The sequence below is a fragment of the Leopardus geoffroyi genome, chromosome B4 (assembly GCF_018350155.1).
Source record: "Leopardus geoffroyi isolate Oge1 chromosome B4, O.geoffroyi_Oge1_pat1.0, whole genome shotgun sequence".
Classification (NCBI taxonomy): Eukaryota; Metazoa; Chordata; class Mammalia; order Carnivora; family Felidae; genus Leopardus; species Leopardus geoffroyi.
The window spans coordinates 49,749,468-49,775,922 of NC_059341.1; the positions used below are offsets into that span (position 1 = coordinate 49,749,468).

The 26,455-nt window shown below is 38.1% G+C and overlaps 1 protein-coding gene across 1 annotated transcript in view; it reads right to left on the reverse strand.

Moving 5' to 3' along the window:
- Positions 1–10,287, reverse strand: part of SLC15A5 (solute carrier family 15 member 5) — an 86,901-nt gene extending 76,614 nt beyond the window's left edge. Inside the window, exons 1-2 of the mRNA XM_045464259.1 lie at positions 9,927–10,287; positions 5,559–5,781 (exon numbers count right to left, since the gene is read on the reverse strand). Of these exons, the coding sequence (XP_045320215.1) occupies positions 5,559–5,781; positions 9,927–10,287 (584 nt within the window). The remainder of the gene's footprint in view (positions 1–5,558; positions 5,782–9,926) is intronic.
- Positions 10,288–26,455: the final 16,168 nt, after the last annotated feature.

Below are 26,455 nucleotides of genomic sequence, written 5' to 3' on the forward strand. Positions count from 1 at the left end.
AGAGGGGAGGAAAGCTTTCAGGTGTTCATGGTGGTGGTGGACAATTTACGGAGTTCAGGGAGAACATTTTATTCTGTACTGAACAATATTGAGATAATTCACCAGGGGATTGGTGGCTCTTCAATGGGATAGAATTGAACTGTTCGGAAGCGTCAAGGAAACACTTGGGCGCTGAAACCCTGGTGGCTGGCTGTTGTCAAAGGTTGCTTCTTTTAGTAGAAACATTGGCCCAATGAAGTACTTCAGAGAACACTCTGGTAGCCATGAATTTGGGGAAAGAAGGATCAAATGGAATTTTTACAGGTCTTACTGTTTATCTATACTTTTTTTTTCAACGCTGCAGTTAAAGAAGAGGAAATTTAATAAAGGAAGATATTGATTTTGGTGAAGAGATAGTATGATTAAAGTAAAAGGTATATTTTTAAATAAGAAATTTAGGAGAATATTTCACTCTTTCTCTCCCTGCCTCTCCTTCTTTTAACTTACTCTCATTCACAGTTGCTCCTGTGTATCATTTTCTTATTTCCTTAAGAACTTTAGACTATCGCATATTTACTGATGGAAATAAGTCCCTAGTCATGTACCTACTAATTTTAAATGCGACCACTCAGGCTTTAAGAAAAAGCAGGAGCAGTAAGTCATGTAAGAAATTTGTCTTTCTTTTCCTCAATATTCTTTGGTTTCCACAATTGTATGTTGGAGAGGAATTCTGAGTGTATTTCCTGAAAGCTTACAACTTTGGCAAAGTTAAAGGCGGTGCCTATTGTTATAAGAGTAGGTGGGTAGCATTTGTTAAACTTGAGTAGGACCCGTGCAAATAGAAGTTTGGAAGATTTCTTTTGTATATTTTTTAAAAACTTTATTTATTTATTTTGAGAGAGAGAGCATGCAAGTGTGCAGGGAAGGGTCAGAGAGAGAATCCCAAGCAGGCTCTACTCCGTCAGCGTGAAGCCTGATGCAGGGCTGAAACACAGGAGAACTGTGAGATCATGACTTGATCCAAAGCTGGATGCCTAACCAACTGAGCCATCCAGGCACCCAGTGATCCTCTTAAAGCTATTTACAGGCTATTTCTCAGTATGTAACTCACATGAGATTTTGAATATTAATACAGTTATTCCACAAACTGCTTTGATTTTGATGGCTGAAATGTACTTCATAAATTATGATTTTACTACTGCAGGATTCAGTAGATTCATATTTTGTTTCTCTTCTCAAAGATATTTTCTCACTCAGATAGATTTTTAGGTGTGGTGAAAAATTGCTATGAATCATCAGAACTTTCCATGGGGCGCCTGGGTGGCGCAGTCGGTTAAGCGTCCGACTTCAGCCAGGTCACGATCTCGCGGTCCGTGAGTTCGAGCCCCGCGTCGGGCTCTGGGCTGATGGCTCAGAGCCTGGAGCCTGTTTCCGATTCTGTGTCTCCCTCTCTCTCTGCCCCTCCCCTGTTCATGCTCTGTCTCTGTCCCAAAAATAAATAAATAAACGTTGAAAAAAAAAATTAAAAAAAAAAAAAAAAACTTTCCAAAGCCGCGTGGCATCCAGTGTGTGCGCTCAATGTTTAGTTTCATATCTTTGCAAGGTATCCCTAGACCACATTGGAATTCCCTTCCCTCAAACTTCTGGAATTGTTTTCACAATTCCGAAGCACTTGATAAATGTGTACATTCCCTAGCGATGCTTTCAGGAAATTCTGATCTAAGTGGTTGTGGGTGGGGTTTGGAAAACATTTTTAAATAAAGCCCTTAAGTGATTCTTAAAAGTAGGCAATTGCTTGAGAGCAGTTGTTCTTAAACCTGACTACTTAGGCAGCTAAAAAAAAAAAATGCTGGTCTCTCAGTCTCACCTCAAACCAATATATTTGGAACCTTTGATGTCAAGGCCCAGGAATCAGTATTTCTTTTTTTTTTAAGTTTATTTTTGAGAGAGAGAGAGAGAGAGAGAGAGAGCATGAGTGGGAGAGGGGCAGAGAGAGAGAGGGAGACACAGACTCCAGGCTCTGAGCTGATAGCACAGAACCCAATGTGGGGCTCAAACTGGTAACGGTGAGATCATGACCTAGGCTAAAGTCAGAGACTTAACCAACTGAGCCACCCAGGCGCCCCACGAATCAGTATTTTTAAGATTCCTCAGGTGACTTTTATGTACATCTAGGATTGAGAATCGCTGCTTTCAAACAACACTCAAGTAAATATTAAACAGCTTCCGAAAAAACATTCCGTGGGATAACAAATTTTTACCTCTGGTGTTTCCCTAAGATAAAAGTTATTAAATTCAAGTAAGTATTAACATCAGAATATTTTAGTGGGAAACAAATATTATATAGAATCAATTTGAGTACTAGATATTCAAAATTTCTGGGATGGAATCAGTCAGTCTCTAGACTTTTTGAAGAACTCCACCAATATTCTATTTGGACTTTCAAATCATGTATAATTCACTCTGGTAACTGGTTAGCAACAGACTATGATATGCAGATAGGATGCAAATTATCAGGTGAAGTAACTAGAGAAATGTGGAAGCAAGATTTGAAGTTAATTGCAGTAGAATTTAAAATTATGGTTATAGACAGACTTAATTATCCACCTTTCTTTTTGCTTCCAGAAAAGATTCTGCACAGGTGTATTTACCTAGATGATCTCCAGTGTGGTAACTCTTAATTGCACACCTCAGATTTTGGAAAATGCTGGAAGAGCCAGGTTCTAATCTAGATAACAGCACAAGAATGTTGGCAGATTAGTATGCCTCTTGATTTCAGGGAGTTTAGCTCTATTCTTTCAATAAGGTACATAGTTGAGGAAGATCCGGTACCAGATGGTGATGTTGGCTGGGAGTGGTTTTCTCACCTACGCTTGGCAGCTCCACTCGGAAGTGGGGCTTTCAGTGCTCGAGACTTCCAGTCTATACTATTTAACATGATCATTGGGAAGCTTTAGGTGGTATAGATGCAATGACACGTCTCATTAAAGGTCCTGTAACTAGGAACATCTGACATCTGTGCTGAAAATAGAACTGGATGCAGCCTTCAAGTGGGTACAGATTCAAGTGGTATGCTGGCTTTTAAAGATACTACTGAAATTCATTATATTAACCAAGCTTGTAATTTCTCGACACACTTTTGACTTGGAGAAATAGATTTTAAATTAATGTGCTGCCCATTTAAAGATGGCCTCCTCCTAAACAGGTTCCCTCTTACCCAGAATTTAGACAACGATTTTAGCTGAGGACTTACTAGTCATTTAATTATAGTAACAGCTACCCTAATTTGAATACCTGTGATGTGCTAGGGTACTTTATATCAAATAAGCTATAAAACAGCCCTCCAAGGTAACCCCATTTTGTGGATGAGGGACTGGTGCTCTGAGAGGTTAAGGGACCCGCTGAAAAGCATAAAACTCCTCTGACAGAGCCAGGATCCCATTAGGTTGCCGGCTGCCCAGTTGGATCCCTGTCCATCTTGCCACCAGCCCCCGCAGCATATACAGCAATAGAGTTAACATTCTTTTCTATAAATTACAAAAAGCAATTGCTCATAGTTTTCCCGTAGCTTGGTTTTAGGAACTTAAAACCAAAAAAACAAAAATGAAAAAACTGAAACAACCAGATTCAGCCTTCAAGAAGCTTACCTTCCAGGGGGGTCCTTTATAACATGAAAGAGTAACACCTTGATTCCTCATGCACATTTCTAGGTGCTTTAACTTTAGGTTTTAAAGATTCTGCATGATTCTTTCTATTAGAGATTTTAGTGAAATTAGGAAATAATAAGAAGCCAAATTGAAATGTGTTCATCCTAAATTTGGCCTTGCTCCTCCCGGCTGCAGAAATTCATTTTCACCCTGCTCCCCATCCCCCTTTTAAAGGCCTAAAGTACAAACCCATTGGGAGTCCCCCCTTTCCCAAAGGAAATATTTCATTCATATAATGTCTCCTTTGTAATCAACACTGAGAAATGTCACTTTGATTAAACACAACTCTGAATGACTAAGACCACAGTACAATAAATTCTCCAGAGCTATCTTTCAGAACAACTGATTGCTCTCCAGTCTTAATCCTCCAGAGTCTTATTTAATCAAAATGATGTTGCTAATTAAGGATTAAAACCTCCGAATAGAATAAAAAAGAAGGATTTTTCTTTCTCCTTTGGGCAGGTCAAGGAGGCAGAATTTGCTATAAGGAAGTAAAGAGTCCCTTCCACCCTTGGTAAAACTGCATTTTTTTCTGACGTTTGGACTGAATCCAAAACAGTCCTGAGTGCTTTGTAATATTAATATAACTGGGAAGAAAGAAAGAAAGAAAGAAAGAAAGAAAGGGAGGGAAGGAGGAAAGGAGGGAGGAGAAAGAGAGAAAGAAAAAGAGAGGGAGGAAGGAAGGAAGAAACTGCCTTGGATAGTTACATGGTTATATATATCTAGATTATTGATTCTAAATTTTTTCATTTAATGATTTTAATATGAATTTTCTTTAAATGTTTTGTCTGATTCTGTCTGTACATTGCTTTTTCCCCTTGCTAACATTGATGTAAAGACAGAATATTTAGAAAAAATGTTGGCAAATCATTCCACAGAAACAGGGGAACAAAAGAATGTATCTCAGATCTACTTGATATTCCACTGATGAGTAATAATAACAACAAAATTTGCTAGTAAACGCTGAAATGCTCTACTTTAAGATCCAAATTTTATTTTTTTGAATCTGTATTCGATAACAAAAATTGATTCTAAAACCACATAAAGCTGTGTAAGAACTCACTGAAAGAGAAAAAGATTTACAGAAAGAAGTTAGATTTTCATGGAATCCAAACTCTTCTAGGTGTTAGGGGTGAAGTGGATGCAAGACAGAGGTACTGGTTGATGTTTCAACAAGTTGTAAAATATAATTCAACAAATTGTATTCAAATTGTGTTCAACACATTTAAAAAATTTACAATTTGTAAAATACAAAAATCGTAAACTGCAATTCAACAAATTGTAAAATACTTTTTATCTTCTCTGCACTAACCTGTGCATTTATAACCTCTGCCACATTAGTCTGCTACAGTGTAGACATAACTAACAACAGCTACCATTTATTGACTACCTACGATGTGCCAGGTTCTCTGCCCACAATGCACACATTATTACCTCTAATAAAACCCAAGAAGAGGTATCATTATAACCCTCCATAAATGATTAAACTGAAACTTATAAAGAATAAATGACTTGACCAAGGTCAGATAGCTTGTGTTAAGTAGAGTTGAGACTTCTACCCAGGCCTGTTTAGCTCCAAAGCCACCTTGTATTTAATATGATAAGCCACTTGTTTATTTGGAAGATTAATTTATCGTTGCATTTCAGGAAGGTGCTGGTAAGCTGTGGTGGTCTGTACCTGACTCATAGGCTCCCACAGTTCCTGGCTGAATCATTGTCACAGGCATTGTAACGTCCTCACTTACCCAACCCAGTCAATGACAAAAACTGAATTACTACCATCAACAGGGTACCAGAGAGCAAATGATGAGAAATCCCAGGAGGGAGAGGAACATCATAAACCTTGTTTCTCTTCTAGCCAGTGCTACTTACCAGTTAAAAAAAGACATTTGTTTCTGGGATCCATACTCCTGAAGGCTATAAGCATCCGGTGGACAAATGATGGCTCGCATTCCTCCTGTGCCAAGGCAGATGAACAATAGTGCCATGTAAAACAGCCTGTTCTGCTCCTTTGTTGGTATATTGTTAATCATATGGTGTGTGCCTATATAGAAATCTTCCAAGGGAAAAGCAACCACAGATAATAAAACAGTGCCTGTGGAGAGAGAAAAAAGGAGAATAAATATGGCACAGACCAACTGAATCACCAGACCATGTTATAAATAAGGTTTAACTCTGAAAGTAGCATCATTGTGTGATTGTCTTATCAAAATATTTGTTAGTCACTGCGATTCTGGAGATAGCATGATTTTTCTAAATGTGAAAACTCCCTTCAATATGTCTTTTAATGAATCCAGAGGCCTAGTTCTTTCCCCTCTCAAATTTGACGTATCTTTTCTCTCAGATGTATAAGCAAATCATGTCCATTTTAACAGAATTTGGAAATATGTCATATGAGAAGCTAGAGATGGCTGTAATCTCACGCCCCAGAGCCAACCGCTGTTAGTAAGGGTTATTTGTTCTCGGTCACTAGAGTGATAGAAAACTCGAAGATCTCAGACATGTCAAAAGCCTGCTAAAGAAAATATTTTAAGGAGAACATTATCAGAATTGTAAGAAGAACAGAGTCTCTTTTCCTTTTCTACTCTCTTTCTCCTTTTAATGCCCTTTGATTTCTGTCACTTAGGTAGCTGGGCGAGCCATCTTGGCACACACAGAGGTAAGAAGGTGAGGTGGGTGAAGCAGTGCAAGCCTAGAGGAGGGAAAGACAGGAAGTGACAGGGCTGGGGGCCAGTCAAGCCTTCTCACTTCCATCTCGCAGGGACCACACTTGAGCACTTTCCTTGTTTGATAGAAATTTCATACTTTTGCTAAGCTCTTTAAATTCTGCAAAGCAATTATATGTATTATATTGTTTCATCCTGGAAAAGCTTTGTGATGTCAGAGGTAGATTTTCTCTTATTCAATTTTTCAAAAAAATAGATCAGATTTAGTGAGGTTAAGTGACTTGCCCAATGTTACAGAGTAACCGTGATGTTATCTGCCTCTTTTTGTAATTCCCATCAAGTGGTCAAATCATCTTATTTATTTATTTACTTACTTATCGATTTGATTAGTGAAAAATGCTTCTCCCTGTTACTTTCGTCTTCCATTTTTTAGATTAATTTGGCTTTCGTATTTTTGGTATAAATTTTTACATGGTGGTTTTGTGTGGTTAATTTTCTCAATTAGACTATAAGCTCCTAAAGGCAAAACTTAGGTCTAATATTTTATCTCCCTCTTACAATGGCTTTTATAATGTGAAGAATATATGCACTCAATAGCTGCTTGGTAACAAATTGATTTATCATGAGAGTGGGCCCTTTAGATTACTGAGGTTGAGATGTTTCCTGTCAAGTTCGGCCAGATGTGATACCAACTGCTTTTTCTCTGCCACTCAGTCCACTTGTCTCTGGAAGGGTGATGTGAGGCCTGGCTAGGCTAAGGGCACCCAAAGGGGATGGGCAGAGAAGTTACTTCTGGCAGCAACCATATATTTAAAGACAAACACTTTTAAAAATATACATTTGTTTACTTATTTTGAGAGAGAGAGAGAGAGAGAGAGCACTCACAAGCAGGGGAGAGGCAGAGAGAAAGGAGAGAGAGAATCCTATGCTGTCAGTGCAGAGCCTGACCCGGGACTCAAGCTCACAAAGCATGAAATCATCGCCTGAACTGAAATCAAGAGTTGGATGCTTAGCCAACTGAGCCACCCAGGCATCCCTAAAGACAAAACACTTTTACCTTTGTGTACATTAGAAAGATGCTTTGCTTCCATCTTTTGAGAAAATGTAATATGTTGATTTCATTGGATCAAAACTTTATTTTTATCTGTGGTAAAATTGATGTAATAAAGATACAAGTCTATTACACGTATGATAGAAAGTCTCCTCTTTGATGTGTGCTATTGTGCACTACATAATCAGCACACATACTTCACAGGTCTTTGTAAAACACCAAGATGTGCTATCTCCTCTGCTAGGTCGTGGGGCCCCACTGGATTTCCTCTCCAGAAGCTAATGAGTCCATCAGAGAAGACAGACATACAGGTGGAAATTATATTATAATGTGCTAAATGAAATTATAGAGGTTTGATTAGAGTATGGGTGAGCACAGAGAAGTGAACAACATGGGTCTTGAAGGAAGGGCAGGATTTTTCAAGTCTTGGATATGGGGCAGAAACATAAAGGAAGGTTGAAAATTTCAGACATACAAAAAAGCATATGTAAAATTTTTAAAGAAGGGTAGTAGACAAGAAGTTCAGCATGGTTGAGGTCACATATTGACACAAAAGTCTGGAGAGGTAAATTTGGGACAGATTGTAAAGGTTCTTTTGTACTAAGTTGGATTTTGTTTTTTTAGATAATACAGCCAATATATAGATTTATTGGCTGAGGAAGTCAATGTTGTTAGTAGAAAGGTATATGGATTGGAGTCATACTGATAGACCAGTAAGTAGGCCATTGTAATGATCAAGAAAAAGCAATCTGCAGTTTTGAGCTAAGGTTTAACATTGGAAATAAAAGACACATTTTTGAGAGAACCTCTGATACTCAGTGACTGGTTGGAATTTGATGGCAGCTGTGAGTGGGGGCCGAGGAAATAGCTTTTAGTAAGAAAATGAATGGTTATGGAGTTGACGTAGGTCTTTTGTTGGTCAAATTCTAAAATTGGGACTTCAGTCCTAGTCTGATGGCTTACACAAGAATTTAGACTGATAGGAATTACCATGTTAAATAAGAAGTTACCAAAATCTATGGGTGTGGTCTCTTACCAAATTCAGAAGAGAAACCATTCAGATGCTTGCCTAAATGTCTCCTTATCAGAAAACATTCCCAGATACAGAATAGTAACCATGTCACTGTTTAGTCTCCCCTGTCCCCTTACTGAGCCATATTTTTCATCATAACAATACTGAGCACCTGGCATAATGTCATTTGCTTGTTTACATTTCTCTTTCTTTGGAAAGTCAACTCCAACAGAGAAGAGACTGCATTCCTCCTCTGTTGCATTCCCAGATCCTGGGACAATGCCTGGCACAAAGTGGTCACTGAGGAATGTTTGTTGAATGTTGACTGAATATTTGCCATGCAGTGGCTTTGTTTTTATTTAACAAAACTGGAGCAGTGAAGAAGTTATGTTTAAATCACACTCTATTGGATGAATGGTGAAGGTAATTGATCACCTGCTGGAAGTTGGGTGATATGTTGGATACCTGATATCTACCCCTTCCTCATTTATCTCCTCCCCTGTTCCCCCAAACCTGCATTTCTGCTACACTTCGCAGTAATGGTGAATTGCATACTACCTTCCTAAGTTCCTCAGCTCAGAAACTTGGAGTTAATGTTTGTTTTTCCATCATATTTGTTCTCTTATTTAGTAGCCAAGTTTTAATGTTTTTTTTCCATGTTCTCTCCTGGATTGACACTTCTCCTAGACTGTCCTCTGAGGTGTTCTGGTCTCCCTGTATAAAACCTGTCACTGTGGTTGTCTATCCTTTTTATTGAAGAAAAACATTTCCCAACTGTTTTAATTATATTTTCAGTCACTCTGTTGTCCAGAAGAACAACATAACTTTTTAGCCCCAAGTTCCAGACTGTTCATCAACTTATTCTCTATACCGTATCAAACAATCTTGATATCTCCCCAACATTTCTCACAATCTCTTGACTCCCAAACTTGTGTAGATTATTTATTTTTCTCTATATAAAGAAGCACAGTGTAGTGCTTGAATTCATTCATTTGTTTAGCATATAGCCATAGTTCATAATATAGAAATCATGCCTGCATATGCAATCTTAATTACTATATGGCTAATTAAAAACCACCTTTTGATGAAACATCCTCAATTATTCTACGTGAACTTCAAAAACCTTCTTAGCACATTTCATTGTAGTTGTGAAGCAAGTGAACTTCAGGTTTCACATAGAATTTGTCACGAATTTGGGCTTGGGGCAGGAAGGGGGAAAGGAGCTGAGCATTTGAAGCACAGAAGACAGACACGTAAAGAGGTAATTATTATAAAAGATAATCAGTGCAATGATATAGGTATCAAAGCATCCACACATCCACACTCACACATACGCACAGATGTTTACTAGCATCCCTCAAATAATACAAAGAATAGTATAAATTGAAACAATACTCTTCATTTATCACATTTTAGGCTAACAGCAAGATAAGGATAATAGAAAGTGAAAACTCTACCAAAAAGCTATTCAATTAAGTTGCAAAACAATCCAGTCAGAAGAGGACACTCACCTAGAAAATGTAGACATAAGCAAACATATACCAGTTTGTTTCTTCTTAGACGGACATCAGCAAGCCATCCCACAAACACAGGGGTAAGTATTGAAGTTCCAATAAAACACAAGTTCAAAATGGCTGCCTGATAATTGAGGTAGCCAAGCTTGACAGTGCAAAAGGGGATCATATTGCAGACGACTTCAAAGAAAATGAACCTCTCACACAGCTCCACCAGAAACAAACAGATTCTAACCCGAATTTTTTTCCCAGAGTATGATGAAGAGAAATAGCCAATATGTCTTATAGTTTTCTCCTTCTCAGTGCGGTGATTTAAGGATATTTCTTCATCTGTTATTTCAAAGTCTGTAACAGACATGACTACCCTCCTTGAATACAACTTTTGTTAGTGTTTTGAACTTGGTGATTTTTTTTTACTCCCAACTCTCTAATGAAAAAATAAATAAGATCTTTGCTTTGAATTTCACAACTCCACGCTGAAGTTTCATACTCTTTTTGCACATTAATGTTGTTCATTTTGATGATCCGGGAGCATGGGAGAGGAGACACAAGTATTTAAATGTTCATGGTAGACCAGCATAGCCAAATCTGATTTGTTTGTCTAATTATTTAGAGGCTAATTAGGCTTTTCCTCCAAACTTATATTGTATGACATGAATCCTGTTGCATACATGTAGAAACTCATCTGCCTCACACTGATAAAGGTTTAAATACTGAGGCAAAAGAAGCAGTTTTTCAGGAGAATTTGAGTACTAGATCAAGAAATAATTTGAGTCTAATAATTTCTGATACTTTAATTAAACAAGCCAGAACAGCACCAAGAGATAAAGCGCGAAAGAGAATCTGTTTTTGAGGGGGCAGAATACCTTATCATTATTACATTTCTTGTTATTTTTGGTTGAAATTCTGATAAGAAAGCTAATTAGGTAACAAAAGTGCTGGTACATTTAGGTAGCAAGCAGAGTTTGCAAGAAAGTAATTTAAGTGCTCTAATGAAAGGAGAAAATATTAAACAAAAACCCTTTTCCTTTAAGTTGACCCCATGCTTGTAGAACAGCCTCTCGGAGGAAATCAGAATCAAAAGGTGCTTTTTGACTCCTTATTATTAGTCAGCAGCAGGGATACAGCAACCATCCTACACATGCTTTGGGGAATATTGGATCTGGTATCACCCTGACCCTCCTCCAGCTGGGTGAATGGATGTTAGCATTCTATGTTGGAAAGCAGGAGGGCACCAATTAAGCGAAAAAAGCAGCAGTAAAATAGAACACTTGAACATGTAGGGATTTAGCTGCAAGGACATAGGAAGACAAGGAGATGGAACTATTGGGTTAAAGTCATAATAATTCAACACATAGGCAATGAGTATAAGAATGTTAATTTTATGGTGGAGTCAGAAGCAAAAGACTGATAAGGGCTTTTGACTCTGATTCTTATCTTCCGACCTGAGAGATTGGGAGCAAACACTTTGCTTCAGCTCTTTCTAATAGTTTCATTCTAATGGTAACTATTTTCATCTCTTCAGCATCGCTTCGTCTTCTTTGGTAACAATGCCCTACTTTTCCTTTGTGTAAGGTGATCATGCAATTTATTATCCAAACTTGGCCTCTTCGGTGAGTGAAAATGAAGCTATTTATAGTTATTCCCCAAAACAGATATAAACTAGACCATCTAGGGCAAGGCCCAACATACATCTTACCTTTGGGAAATAGCTCCCATCTATTATGTGAGATCCTGGTGGAGTTTTCTTCTGGCTAAAGGAATCAGCACATGGTCTCAGGCAGCCCTTTCATATTTCCCCCCCAAGAATTTTAATCACGAGTGAAATGACTGAAATTTGGACATGGAAGCTGAGTCATTCAGATGGCAGTTCTCAAAAAAAGGGATTGTTCAAGAGGTTCTGATGGAAAATTCAGGGCCATCCTGGTTGTTATCCTTCAGGAGGCATGATTAGCTTTTCTTCTGTAAAGGACTCACTTTCCAATCAATTTTGGTTGTTTGGTTCCTGTGGTTTACAAAGAACCCTGAGTGATCTTTATCTTTTTGTTTACCCCAGATGCAAGGGAAGAGTCTTTCCCCAGCCACTGGGTGTATATTTAACCAGCACCTGACAAAGGACTCCTGCAGGATTATATCATAAGAAGGGTAACACTAATGATAATCATGTTTGAATTCTTTGGCTAAAATGTGTATCCTTGCCCCAAAACAGGCTACAGGTATTAGAAACCTGTGTTGGAGATGGTTGACTCAGAGAGAGCAACAGCATTTGCTGGCGAGAGTTAGAGCAATAGGAAAACACCTCTTTTTCGTTATTATTTCTCGATACCAAGCTCAGAGGGAGCTTAAAGGACAAGTACAAATTCCACTTGAGAATAACACTTGGCAGGGAATATTGAATGCCATCCTCTCTGTCAACAGACTTGAGCCCTTGAGTGGGGGCCGATGCATACTTGAGCTTCATTCAAATTTACCCCCACCCAAACCTTGGGCTTGTTCTCTTTCTTCCCCCACCTCCCTTAATAAAATGATATTTTCCCTCCATTTTAAGAGCAATGTGTGTACAGTGGATGCAATGTGGAAAATATCTAGAAATAGAAAAAAGTGAAAATTGATGCAGTATTTATTTTGCTGTTTTCCCTCATGACTATTTTTTATTAATAGGCTTTAAATATTTAAATTACATAATTATATACAACTACTGTATAATGCATTTTCCATTCCTTTTTTAGGTAATTTAACATTCCATTATGAAGTCTTTGTGAACATAAATTTTTATGGTTGTATTCATAGATACATCATTCCTTTAACTATTCCTCCATTTTTAGTTAGTTACTTTTGTCTCAGATCAGTTATAAGCCAAATTTTCTTTAACTTTTGATTACAAATCCACATCTAAAAGAAAAAAACACCTTTATAAATAATGCTGGAATGATTATATATAAAAATTCCCTCAGTCCCACATTATATTATTTTTTAAGTTTTTATTTATGGGACAACTGGGTGGCTCAGTTGGTCAAGCGTCCAACTCTTGATTTCAGCTCAGGTCATGATCTCGTGGTCATGACATGGAGCCCTCGGTTGGGCTCAGCACTGACAAGGTGGAGACTGCTTGCGATTTTCTCTCCTCTCTCTTTGCCCCTCTCCCGCTTGTGCACGCATGCACACACTCTCTTTCTCAAAATAAATAAGTAAACTTAAAAAGAAAGTTTTTATTTAAATTCCAGTTAGCATACAGTTAATATTCATTTCAGGTGTACAATTTAGTGTTTCAACACTTACATACAACACCCGGTGCTCATCACAAGTGCCCTCCTTTATCCCCATCCCCTATATAACCCCTACCCATGCCCACCTCCCCTCTGGTAACCCTTAGTTTGTTCTCTATAGTTAAGAGCCTTTTCTTGGTTTTCATTCCCCCCCCCATGATTGTTTTGTGAACAAAAGCCAAGTTATAGAAAGAGCCCAAATGTCCATCGACAGATGAATGTATAAAGAAGATATGCTGGGGGCGCCTGGGTGGCGCAGTCGGTTAAGCGTCCGACTTCAGCCAGGTCACAATCTCGCGGTCCGTGAGTTCGAGCCCCGCGTCGGGCTCTGGGCTGATGGCTCAGAGCCTGGAGCCTGTTTCGGATTCTGTGTCTCCCTCTCTCTCTGCCCCTCCCCCGTTCATGCTCTGTCTCTCTCTGTCCCAAAAAATAAATAAACGTTGAAAAAAAAAATTAAAAAAAAAAAAAGAAGATATGCTGTATATATTACACACACACACACACACACACACACGCACGCACACACACACAGTGGAATATTAGTCATAAAAAAGAATGAAATCTTGCCATTTGCAACTATGTAGATGGAGCTAGAGAGTATTATGCTAAATGAAATAAGCCCATCAAAGAAAGACAAATACCATATGATTTCACTCATATGTGCAATTTAAGAAACCCATGATATATTCTTAGACCAGTATTTAACAGTATTACTGAGTTAAAATGTGGGAAAATTTTCAGACATATTGACATATGTCAAATTGCAGTACAAACTTCAGGAATTTTTTTTTTTAATTGAAAAACCCATGTTGTTTTTGGAACGCAAAGACTATACTTAACACTAGAATTCTTCACTGGAAAAACAGAAGTCATAAGTCATTGTGTGGGGTAACAGTGTTAACCATACTTACAGGTATTGGAAAATGTATCTTACATAAGATGGAATTAGTCAGAAGCTCATTTGAGGAACCAATGATCCTTCATGGTTTTTTTTTTCCGTTTTTTATTTATTTTCCCTTCATGGTTTTTACTAAGCATCCAGAGCCTTAATGCATCAGATCTCATGAGGACTGCATTGGGAATGTACCAGAAACAGAAGCCCTGCTTTAGGGAGACTATTTTTAGCAATGCAAGATTATAAAGTATTTTTATAATCTCCAAGTTGATTATAAATTTTGAGAAAACTGTAGTATTTTCTAAAGTGGTTTTACAATGTGTTACTGTAACACTTTCAAATTTTATGTGCATTTGCAGAATGAGTTTTCATAGGTCTTCTACACTCTTAATAAGCATTTTTTAATGGAAGAGCTTTTCTAGCTCAGTAATTGTCTGTATGTGGTAAGGACAAAGGCCATTTGAAGATATTTATTTTTTTAGGTCTATCAGTTCTGCTTTATTTCATTGACTATGAAGTTTGGTATAAAACCTGGTTTGACCGTTATCAAGAACATAGAAGATTGGTCTTAACTATAATTTAATTACTAAAAATTGTGCACCAAAGACTTGTTGGAGTGAAATTTCTGCTCCATTGTTCAAGCTGTAAAGTGGAAATGGAAAGGGACGTATTAGGCTGTAGTTTTGTTTAGGGAAAGACATTCTCTGTATTAATCCTTACTACTCCATTATACAGAGGCTTTGGCAATTGTATGTATTTCTATCCTGATCCTTCTATCTAGTGTGAAGGAGAATTACTTCAAACTCCAGCAGGTAATAGCTCAAGTAGTCCCAAGAACACATAAAATGTTCCATTCTTCTTTTTCTGAGGACAACTAAGAATGAAGGCCATTGCACTCCTAAGGGGATTTTCTTCCATACCACTAATGACTATTATGAATTTTGCTACTACATTGAGCTCTACATGCAAGATATATTTGTATAAAGTAAGACAAGAGTATGCACACACATACACTGTAATAATTTTGTGTGTCAACTTGGCTGGGCCACAGTGCCCAGATATTTGGCAAAACAATATTCTGGAATGTTTCTGTGAAGGCATTTTTGGATGAGATTTACATTTCAATCACTGACTTTGAGCAAAGCAGATTGCTTCATCCAATCAATTGAAAGCTAGAATAGAACAAAAAGCTCACTCCCCTGAGCAAAGGGGATCCTCTAACAGATTGCCTTTGGACCTACATCATCAGCTCTTCCTGGTTTTCCAGCAGACTGCCTTTGATCCAGAACTGTAACTCTTTCCTGAATCTTGAGCCTCCCAGCCTCCTTGATGAGATTTTGGACTCACAAAGCCTCCACAGTCAGGTGAGCCAATTCCTTAAAATAAATCTCTTACTGTATAAATCCATACCTTGTTGATTCTGTTTCTTTGGAGAATTCTGACTGATAGAGACACTATCTAAACCATCCCTATTTTTCTTTCTTTTCTTCCTGTTTCGTTCATGAAGGAAAAACAGACATGCTTAAGAACATGGAATTGAGATGTGCCTGGATGCCTCAGTTGGTTAAGCGCATGACTTCAGCTCATGTCATGATCTTGGAGTCCCTGAGTTTGAGCCCCATGTTGGGCTCTGTGCTGACAGCTCAGAGCCTGGAGCCTGTTTCAGATTCTGTGTTTCCCTCTCTATCTGCCCCTTCCCCACTCATGTTCTGTCTCTCTCAAAAAAATAATTAAAACTTTTAAAAATTTTAAAAAATAATAAAAACATTAAGAAATTTTTTTTTTAAATTTAAAAAAGGAACATGGAATTAAAGATTGATAGCTTCCAAATCTCTATGTGTACCCAAGACATTTGTCCTGAGTTGCTGGTAAATTAATAGACATGTCCGTCTAGATTTTTACTGAAAAATTCAAACTCCTCACATCCTATGCTAACTCATTATCATCTTTCTGGGTCCTACTTCTCTTGCTCTACTTTCTTTAACATCACCATCTACCCAAATATTCAAACTAGAAAACTATGAGATATCTTAGACTTTTTCTTTGTTGTTTCCTTACCTGTTTTATTTACCTTTTCATAGAAAATATTTGTTGAGTTCTTACCACATGCCAGGTGCTATCCTAGATTTGGGGATCAAGGAAGTATTGTCAATTCAACCTTCTCGATATTTCATAAATCCTTTTTCTTCTTCACCTTTTCTACTCTGATCTTAATTTGAACTCTTAATCTTTCTCCCTTTCTCAATGCCTGCATCTAGTATCGCTTCTTTTTATCTCAATCCTTCATATATATATTATTTTCACCGATTTGCCATACCTGTGCATTCTCTGAATTTTTTGAAGTTTTCATGTTATATTATTTCCTTAGGAGTATTGTTTAGAATAATTTGCTCTTTAAAATCAAGTAAGTCTATTTAACAGGAAGTTTTATTTATTTTTTTTTAATGTTTATCTATTATTGAGAGACAGAGCGTGAGCAGGGAAGGGGCAGAGAGAGGGGGAGACACAGACACAGCTCAGGCTCTGAGCTGTCAGCAGAGGGCCCGACATGGGGCTCGAACTCAGTAACTGTGAGATCATGACCTGAGCCGAAGTCGGAGGCTTAACTGACTGAGCCACCCAGATGCCCCTTAACGGGAAGTTTTAAATTATTACTATATGTGGTTTCATTTGCCATAATAGAAGGTAAAAAAAAAAAGGGGGGGGGCACCTGGGTGGCTTAGTCATTAAAGTGTCTGACTTTTGATTTATGCTCAGGTCATGATCTCACAGTTGGTGGGATAAAGCCCCGCATTGGGCTCTGCACTGACAGTACAGAGCCTGCTTGAGTTTCTCTCTCTTCCTCTCTCTCTGCTTCTCCTCTGCTCATGCACACTCTTTCTTTCTCTCAAAATAAGCAAATCAACTTTAAAAAAATCAGTGTAATAATATTAGTTAAAAATAATAGCTAACATTTATTAAATGCTTTTCTGGTCAGGTTCTGTTCTAAAATTTAATTCATTTATCTTTGTAACCATCTGATGAGGTAGATACTATTTTTATGAACCTCATCTTACAGTTATGGAAACTGAGGCACAGACTACAAATAACTTATTCAAGATAATTAATAATAGAGCAAAGACTTAAATCTAGGTGCTCTGACTCCAGAACCTACACTTAACAGATGCTTTTTCTTTTATTAATAAAAACATGGAAAGAGAATATGTAAAAAACAAACAAACAAACAAAGCAAAAACATCTCCCCCCTCCCCCCCCAGAATTCTACATCATTCAATGCCCAAACTACATATCACTTGAAATAATTTCCAATTCCAAGATATTGGGAAACACTCTTCTATTTAAGTCTCCTTAAACCTTCCAGAGACTTTTTTTTTTAATTTGAATTTGATTAATTTACTCCCATGTTTAAAGTCTGTGAAAAACTCCTTTAGACTAAGAGATTAAATTAAAAATTCCTCGCTGGCACATAAGGCCTCTGATGATCAAGTTGCTGCCTTGTGACAAGAATCTTCCCTTGCCAGTCTGCCATGGAGCTGGTTAACACACTCACAGTTTCATGACTACGCTATGCTCTTTTATCTTTTCGTGCTTTTCACATGCTATTGCTTCTGCCTGGAACCCTTTTGCACTCAGGGAGTCTTTTCTCATTCCTTAAAACTCCGCACAAGTATCACATCCTCAGTGAAGGCTCCTCTGATTCTCACATAGTCTTTTCTATGCTCTTAAAACACTATGTTTCTCTCTCTTTCTTTTAATACATATGCTATGTTATATTAATTAGTTTGCCTGACTGTTTTCCTCACGAACTATGAGATCTTGGAGAACAGGAGCAGTTTCCTACTTATCTTTATCCCCCCACTGCCTAGCACCCTGCCTGGAGTGTATTAGTTGTTTTGGTCTGTGTCTAGTGACTGAGGGTGGCTGTGCCACGTGCTATACTCAGTCATAAATCACATTTATGCAAAGTTCTGCAAGAAGTGCTATTTGTGTAGTTTTCCCCAATATGTTACCAGGATCTTGACTCTAATAACTGGGTAAAATCTACTTGATATCTATATATTAAAACATTTTAAATGGATAAATGGGTAGTTGACTTCCTGAATGAATAAGTGAAAAAGATATGGTTTAAGATTAGATGTTCTCAGGACATTATGAAGGAAACAAAAGCATTCATATGCACCAGTGGACCTTATCTGACTATGACCAAATATTTATTAAGCACCTAGTAGGAGCCAGGCTCTGAGGATCACGTAATGACAAAATACCAGCCTTGGCTTTCTGGGGCTTACAATGTGGTAAGGAATATCAACAATGAAGCAAGAGCTAAGGTCCAGTGAGCTATGCGCCATGATGGAAGAAGAAGAAAGTGCCACAGAGCATACAGCAGTGCTTGTATCACAACCTCAGCAAGTTCACAAAAAGGTTTCCATTGAAGCAATAGCTATGCTTGGGTGTCCTTTACAGGGATGGAATTCAGCTTGGGGAGAATATGTAAGGTGAGCGGTGTTCCTAATAGAGAGCATATTCTCTGTCATATAGAACGTTTACTCTTGAAGGACCGAAGACGTTGTTTTTAATGGTTCTATGCAGGAGCAGATTCAGCAGGTCTGGATCAGGGAGTGGCAAGGATCTGGGGAGAAATGAGCACTGACGGTGAAAAGATAAGAAAAAAACAGATCATAAATGACTTTATGAGACAGAATTTTGACCGTTTCTCAAAGTCATTTTTCTTCTATATGCCAGACTTATCTAAGTAGAATGAATTTCTACCATAAAGCAAAGTATAAAGGGCTAAGTATTTTCATACCAAATCATTTTTTGTTCCTACTCAAGATCAGAGGTATGGGCATCAGTTAAGAGGTGCTGGCAAAACTCAGTAATTTCTAGCTACTTTTTTTTTTCTCCATCACCACCGCCATCAAGGATGATGTGTAGGTTTCTAGTGTAGACATCTCAGTGGATAATGGTGTTATTCGGCACAAAGGAACAGCTCTGGGGTAAAGGAAGATAACTTTACAATGTGACAGACTGAGTTCGAGACACCAATGGCGTATTCAATAGGCGAGGAAACAGGGGGGTCAAATTCCCTCTTTTGGGGGGTGTGGAAAGAGTCACTTCTTACTCTGAACTGAGGTGAAACATATCTTCCAATGAAACTTAGTGTAACAATATTAAACATTCCAGAAGCAAAGAAAGCTTAGAACATTGCTTACTATTTAAACCACCTCTACTGAATACCATTCAAATTTCATGAGAATTTATGGGGCACTATGCCATTCCTATGGAAAGTGCCTAGAGAAGGTGTAGGAGACTGCAGCCAATGCTAAATATAAACTGTAGAACAATCATCTTTTTTGACAAAAAGTTTTTATTAAAATAGGAAAATTGGGGGGCGCCTGGGTGGCGCAGTCGGTTGAGCGTCCGACTTCAGCCAGGTCGCGATCTCGCGGTCCGTGAGTTCGAGCCCCGCGTCGGGCTCTGGGCTGGTGGCTCAGAGCCTGGAGCCTGTTTCCGATTCTGTGTCTCCCTCTCTCTCTGCCCCTCCCCCGTTCATGCTCTGTCTCTCTCTGTCCCCCCAAAAATAAATAAACGTTGAAAAAAAAAATTTAAAAAAAAAAAATAGGAAAATTGGTATGCTTGTTTTAAAATTAATTACAAAATACAAATCTAATTTACTTTTAATACTTTGAGTGACTTCCTTTTATTTCTTGAGGTAATCTAAACAATGTGGATGTTATTTTAACACTAGATTATATTTCATTAAAAGAAAAATGCAAGCAGTTGGATCACGTACTATGTTAATCAATAAGGAGGTAAAACTAATTCCCCGTCCTTGATCTCAGATTTGGGTTTTGCCTGCACCAATTTGGGGGAAAATATACAGGAAGAAATAATTAACCTCTATAGCACTGGTCTTGAAAACTTAAAATAATGATGAATGTTAAAGCCATCTATGCCCTTTTAAGCCAATCATTTGCTTAGGGACTCCTGAGGGTGGCTTAGTCAGTTAAACATACAACTTCGGCTCAGGTCATGATCTTGCGGTTCCTGAGTTCCAGCCCCACATTGGGCTCTGTGATGACAGCTTGGAGCCTGGAGCCTGCTTCAGATTCTGTCTCCCTCACTCTCTGCCCCTCCCCGACTCGACTTCTGTCTCTGTCTCTCTCAAAAATAAATAAACATTAAAAAAAGTGCTTTAAAAAACCAATCATTTGCTTAGAATATGAGCTTGGCCATAAGTTAACAGACATGTAAAGGAATGATGGCTCCTTTAAGGAAGATATCTTACTATAGGGAGTGGGGAGGATTAGAGATCGTGGATACGCAGATAGGACTGGTGGTATATCATTTTAGAAACCCACAATTTTAGGGGTGCCTGTGTGGCTCAGTCAGTTAAGCATCTGACTCTTGATTTCAGCTCAGGTTATGATCTCATGAACTGTGAGATCAAGTCCTTTGTTGGTCTCTGTGCTGACAGCAGGAAGTCTGCTTGGGATTCTCGGTCTCCCTCTCTCCCTGCCCCTCCCCTGCTTGTGTGTGCCCCTTAAATAAATAAACTAAAATATAAAAAGAAAAGAAACCCATGATTTTAGACTAACTATCCCCTAATTTCAAAATTGTATAATTTTAGATTTGGAAGAGGGTATTTTGGCCAAGCTCCTTGTTTTACAGTGTTTTACAACTGAAGGTCTGAGAGGTGAAATGACTGGTCTAAGGTATTTTAACAAATTAATAGCCTGTCCTGCCATAAATTCATGTCCTTTTGCTGCCAGTCTAATTGTATTTTTATAACATTGTATTTGGGTAAAGTTTTCCTTTAGAGCTTTGAAGTTTGAGTACTTTGAAAATTAGAAATTGACCTGGAACAATCAATAGAGCTTATGCTTAATCAAATCTATAATATTGTAGAAATGCTTTTAGACTCAGTTCTTCCACTATCTACACAAATTTGTACAATAAAATTTTTAGGGCCCCGGTTTTCTTAAACAGTGACTAAGGGCCTTGGATTAGATATTTAAGATCCTTTCTGGTTCTCTGATTCTCATTTCCCTTGTTAAAGACCTTGAAAATTTACAAGAAATATATCCCTTTCAGAATGGTAATAGAATTGTCTTCCTATAAATTTTTCTTTTTGTATATGTAAACTATGCAGAGGGCATAAGTAAGATTTAACTATTTTAAAAGATGCAATTACCTTGGTTATGGCTAGATTTCTATCTTTGTAGTACTGTCCCTGTGGATCCAATTTGACAGGTGGGGAAGATGGAAAGCAAAGGAAGAGCTACTCCATCGCTCTCTTTCTCTGGACCCCAGAGTTAAAAATTATTATCCCTGCCCTTTCAAAATTTATACAGGAGAAAAAAAACCAGAAAATTTAAAAATATATAGCTATAAATAGCACTTGGGTCCTGATTTTATTGTTTTTTCAAACTCTGCAAATTTTATTCTGGGAACTTTATTTGAACACATGTAATTACCTAAGCTAAGCAGTTTTTCATACTTTGAAAGCTCTTGCATTATTGCACCTGTACGACGGCTTTATAATTCAGTAGTAATTGAACAGCAATTATTTTTCATGATGCATGTACGTTTTTATATCAGATTGTTGGCAGATATTCTTTATGATGATGTCGTTTTCACTAATGAGGAAATTAGAGCGAGTTATCTCATAGAGTGAAATGTCTTTCTCTGACTCATTTCCTAGCTCTTGATACGGATTTCAGAAAATTTTTTGTATTGTAAAGCAGCATCCACAAATGGGAACAATGTTATCTTTGAATGCATGGAGGGCAGAGGGAGTGTTGAACTATTTTATAGGACTCGTGAGATCTTACCTGTCTTGTTCATGTGATGGACTCTGATACTAAACATATATATGCAGCTATGTGTATATTTAGATTATAAAGTTCCAAAAGAACAAAGACCAAACCTTTTAAGGTTTTCACGGTATTTTGCCCAATTTTGGTCCTCGAATGGCAGACTGACAGACGAACTTACTGAGAGTTTGGCATAGAACAAAAGAGCAGAGGGCTGGCATGGTTTTCTAATGAATTCAGGCACCAAATCAACTCAATCTAGAGCATTTAGGACCAACAAAAAATTAACATTTGTTGAATACTTTTTGTATGTCAGGCATTTTTCTTGATGTTAGGGATTCAAAGGTGAATATGATCTGACGGTTAACTTTCAATTTCTTCCAATGAGTATATATTTTAGATATGACATATATACATATAACTATGACAAAATTACTTCATTCAACCAAGATATATTTACTTAATATTTGTCGTGTGCTAGAAAACTATAATAAGTAGAAAGGACCCGGGGGGAAAAACATAGATCTGGCCTTCAAGGAATTCATAGTCTGATGGTACAGACTGAAATAAAAATAAAATTAGAAAACAGTGGCAATTGTTCTCAAAGAAGTGTGCACAGGACACTATGGGGTAACAGATAAAATACACCTTAACGAGACTACATAGAAAACACTTTGTGGAAGAGGTAGGCTTGAATGAAATCTCAGTGAGGGGCAATGGGATATCCAGGCTAAGAAGGAAGGGAAGTGTATTCTGGGAAGAGGGAGGAGTGAGCCACAGGCAATGAATAGTATGTGAAACCAAACAGAGAGTTTGAGAACTGCAGGCATTTTGATAGTACCAGAGCACAATGTAAAGAGAAGGGGTGGTGAGAGATGAGTTAGATGAGGTGAAATTGTGGAAAGTCTTTTGTCATGATAAAGAGTATAGATTTTATTCGGAACTGCGTAAAATGCCATCAAAAGTGTCCACCTGTGGATTGAATGTAGTCAGAACTACATTCTAGGGAACAATGAGGATCACTTTTCTAGCAGCAATGGGGAGAATGGACAGGAGGCCGTAGAAACTGGCTAGCATAGAAACAATCCGGGTGATAAGTAATGGGAGTCTGTTTAAGGGTATTAAAAAAAAATCTTTTTATACCAAGATGCCTTTTATTTCAGCAAAGCAGTTTTATTCATCTGATATTAATATGTATAGTAATAGAAGTGGCTGGGTAGGGTTGGTGCATCCTGCGCTGCCCTTGACAGATGGCAGGGGGTGCATGTCCAATCAAACACTGAATCCTGAACTCCCTGGTGCTGAGCCCAAAAGCCAACAGGTGACTGGCAAACTCACCATTACCGAGCTATATACAGCACATGTGCATTCATGCAGGGGACTCCAGGGTGTGCTCAGTACAGAAAGAGCTTCATTTCCTCAGGACCTACCAGCGGGGTGCCGCAGTGGCTACTGGACAAGGTGAAGAAGCATCCAGTGTGGGAAATTCTCCCTGCCCCCATCCTAACCGATGGGAATGCTTCCTCCTCGTTGTTTTGAGGTTTCTAGGACTTTTTTGTTGTCTTGAAGTATAATTGATGTACAGGTTTATATTGGTTTCAGGTGTACAGTATAATGATCCCACATTTCTGTACATTACTTGGGGCTCATCATCAGTGTACTCTTAATCTCCTTTATCTGTTTCACCCATCCCCCCCCACTCACCTCCCCTTTGATAACTACCAGTTTGTTCTCTGCATTTAAGAGTCTGGGGTTTTTTTGTTTCTTTTTTCTTTCTTTCTTTCTTTTTTAAACACATGAGTGAAATCATATGGCATTTGTCTTTCTCTGTCTGACTTCTTTCACTTAACATTATACTCTTCAGGATCATCCATATTGTTACAAATGGCAAGGTCTCATTTTTTTTTATGGCTAAGTAATAGTCCATTTCATATATGTGTGGTGTCTGTATCGTATAGTAATAGTCCATGATACATCTTCTTTATTCATTCAACTATGGATGGACAGTTGGGTTACTTCCGTATCTTGGCTGTTGCAAATAATGTTGCACTAACTATAGGGCGGCATATATCTTTTTAAATTAGTATTTTTGTTTTCTTTGGGTAAATAGTAGTAGAATTACAGATCATATGGTAATTCTATTTTTAATTTTTTAAGAAATCTTTATCTGTTTTCCCGAGTGGCTGCACCAATTTGCATTTCTACCAATGGTGCACCAGAGTTCCATTTTCTCCACATCCTTGACAATACTTGTTATTTGTCTTTTTTGATTTTAGCCATTCTGACAAGTGTAAGGTGATATCTCATTGTAGTTTTTATTTGCATTTCCCTGATGATTGGCAATGTTGAGCATCTTATCATGTGTCTATTTAATAGTGGTTTTTTAAAATTTTTTTAATGTTTATTTTTGAGAGAGAGAGAGGCAGAGCATGAGCGGGGGAGGGGCAGAGAGAGAGGGAGACACAGAATCTGAAACAGGCTCCAGGCTCTGAGCTGTCAGCACAGAGTCCGACACGGGGCTCGAACTCACAAACCGTAAGATCATGACCCAAGCCGAAGCCGGACGCTTAACCAACTGAGCTATCCAGGCGCCCCTATTTAAGTGTTTTAATGAGAATAGAAAATGGGTTATAGATTAGTGAGTCATTAAAGGGGGAAAAGTTACAAATATTTTTGGCTGATTTAAATATTCTTACTAGGGGAGGAGAATTTGACTTCCAGGCTTCTGGCTGGAGAAATTTCACACTGATACTCCTTGAGACACAGGTTGGTGGAGGCAATTTGTGGTGGGAAACTTGATGGGATTGAGAAAGATAGTGAACTAAATTTGTTATGATGCCTTTGGGAAGCCCATGGATCAGGCAGAAAGAGATATCCAGAATATTCTTATCTGAAGTTAAGAAGGCAAACAAGAACCAAAGATACAGATTGAGTCATCTACTTACTGATGCTAGATGGAAACATAAAAGTAGTTGAAGCCATTCAAGATGGGTGGGGAGAGAAAAACAAAGGCAATACAAAGCAGCTTGGAGAATTCTAACATTTAAGACAGAAAAGGAGTTGTGTACGTGGAAATGTAGAAAGAAAATGGGAATAGCAGCAGGGGTGGAATTGCCCAGCAGATTTAGAAAGACATATGTCTTTTGAATGCCTCTTTGAATGACAAATGTCAAGTTAGATAAGAAATAAAATGTACCTATGTGACTTAATAATATCTTTGATAAGGGACAATTTCATGGTTACCATAAGTGCTATACTGCAGTTGTTTTCAAAATACTCAAAGTATGTTGTTGATGCCTATATTAGGTGCTTCTATAAGGGGTGAGGTGAGGAGACGATCTGATGGTATTTGAGCTGGGCCTGAAGAAAGTGGGAACTTGCTTTGTGGGAAAAAAAATGGAAAAGAATTCTATTCAGAGTATGAGCAAAACCCTGAAGTCTGATAAACATGGAGTATTTGGGTCCCCGTGTTTCTGGGAATAACCTGATCCTCCCTCCTCTCCAGGCTTCCAATTTTCTACATGTGACACTTACCTTGATCAGATTGAAGCAGAAGACAATTGGTAAGGAAGCTTCAGAAACAGACATTTCAGAGGGCAGTCCCCAGTGATGCAGAGCAAAGTAGACGAAAAGTTAGGAATGAGCGAGGAAGAATAGAGATGGACAGAAAGAGAAACTCAAAAGGTATGTCTTAAGTATTGATGCCTAAATATGCTGACTGGTTGGGTTGGGCCAGGGATACTGGTCCCAGAGGGATGCATAAAAAGTGACTTCATTCCCCCTGTCCTAGGTCCCCACATGCATTTGGGTGAATGATGTTTAACTGGGATGGAACTACAGAAAAAACAGCAGATTGAGGCCAGATATTTAGTTTGAATATAGGCATATTGTTGAAGTTACTGGGAAACATTCAGATACTGATAGAAGAAATACAGGCCTGGGGCACAAAAATATGAGCCATAATGATGTTGATTTGGGAATCATCAATGTATAGATTATCTTTAGAGCCAACAGAATAGACAAGGTCATCCAGGAAAGGTGTGTTTAGGAAGAAAAGAAGATCACCAAGGACACTTCCTTGAGGGGCTTGACAATTCTGGATTAGATATTTGTAATATCTGTTTCCATCCATCATCTTTCAGATACTGATGTCTTTGTTGCCACGGGTAGCCACTGTAAGTGGGTTAGTGAAGTGTAAAGCTGAGGCTATTATAATATTGCTAAGTATTCTAGTATTTCTCTTAAAAAAGAACTTCTAGTCCTGAGAGAAAGAAAATTTGGGCCGTTGAATTCTTTATTTGTTTGTGTTTTTATCATTTTAACATTAATAACCACATAGATGATTTGGGTTGACTCACTTGATTTCATCCTCCAATTTCCAAATACCTCCTTTTTTTGGCTTGTGTATTTAGAGTCATACCCAGTTAATCGGCTTTAAAAAAAATCTAGTTTGGGCCTTACTCTGGCCACCTCTACTGAGAGAAATCAATGACTATTTCCTGAATCTCTTTGTGCTGTGCTGACAGTCTCCATTTAACACCCAGAGAG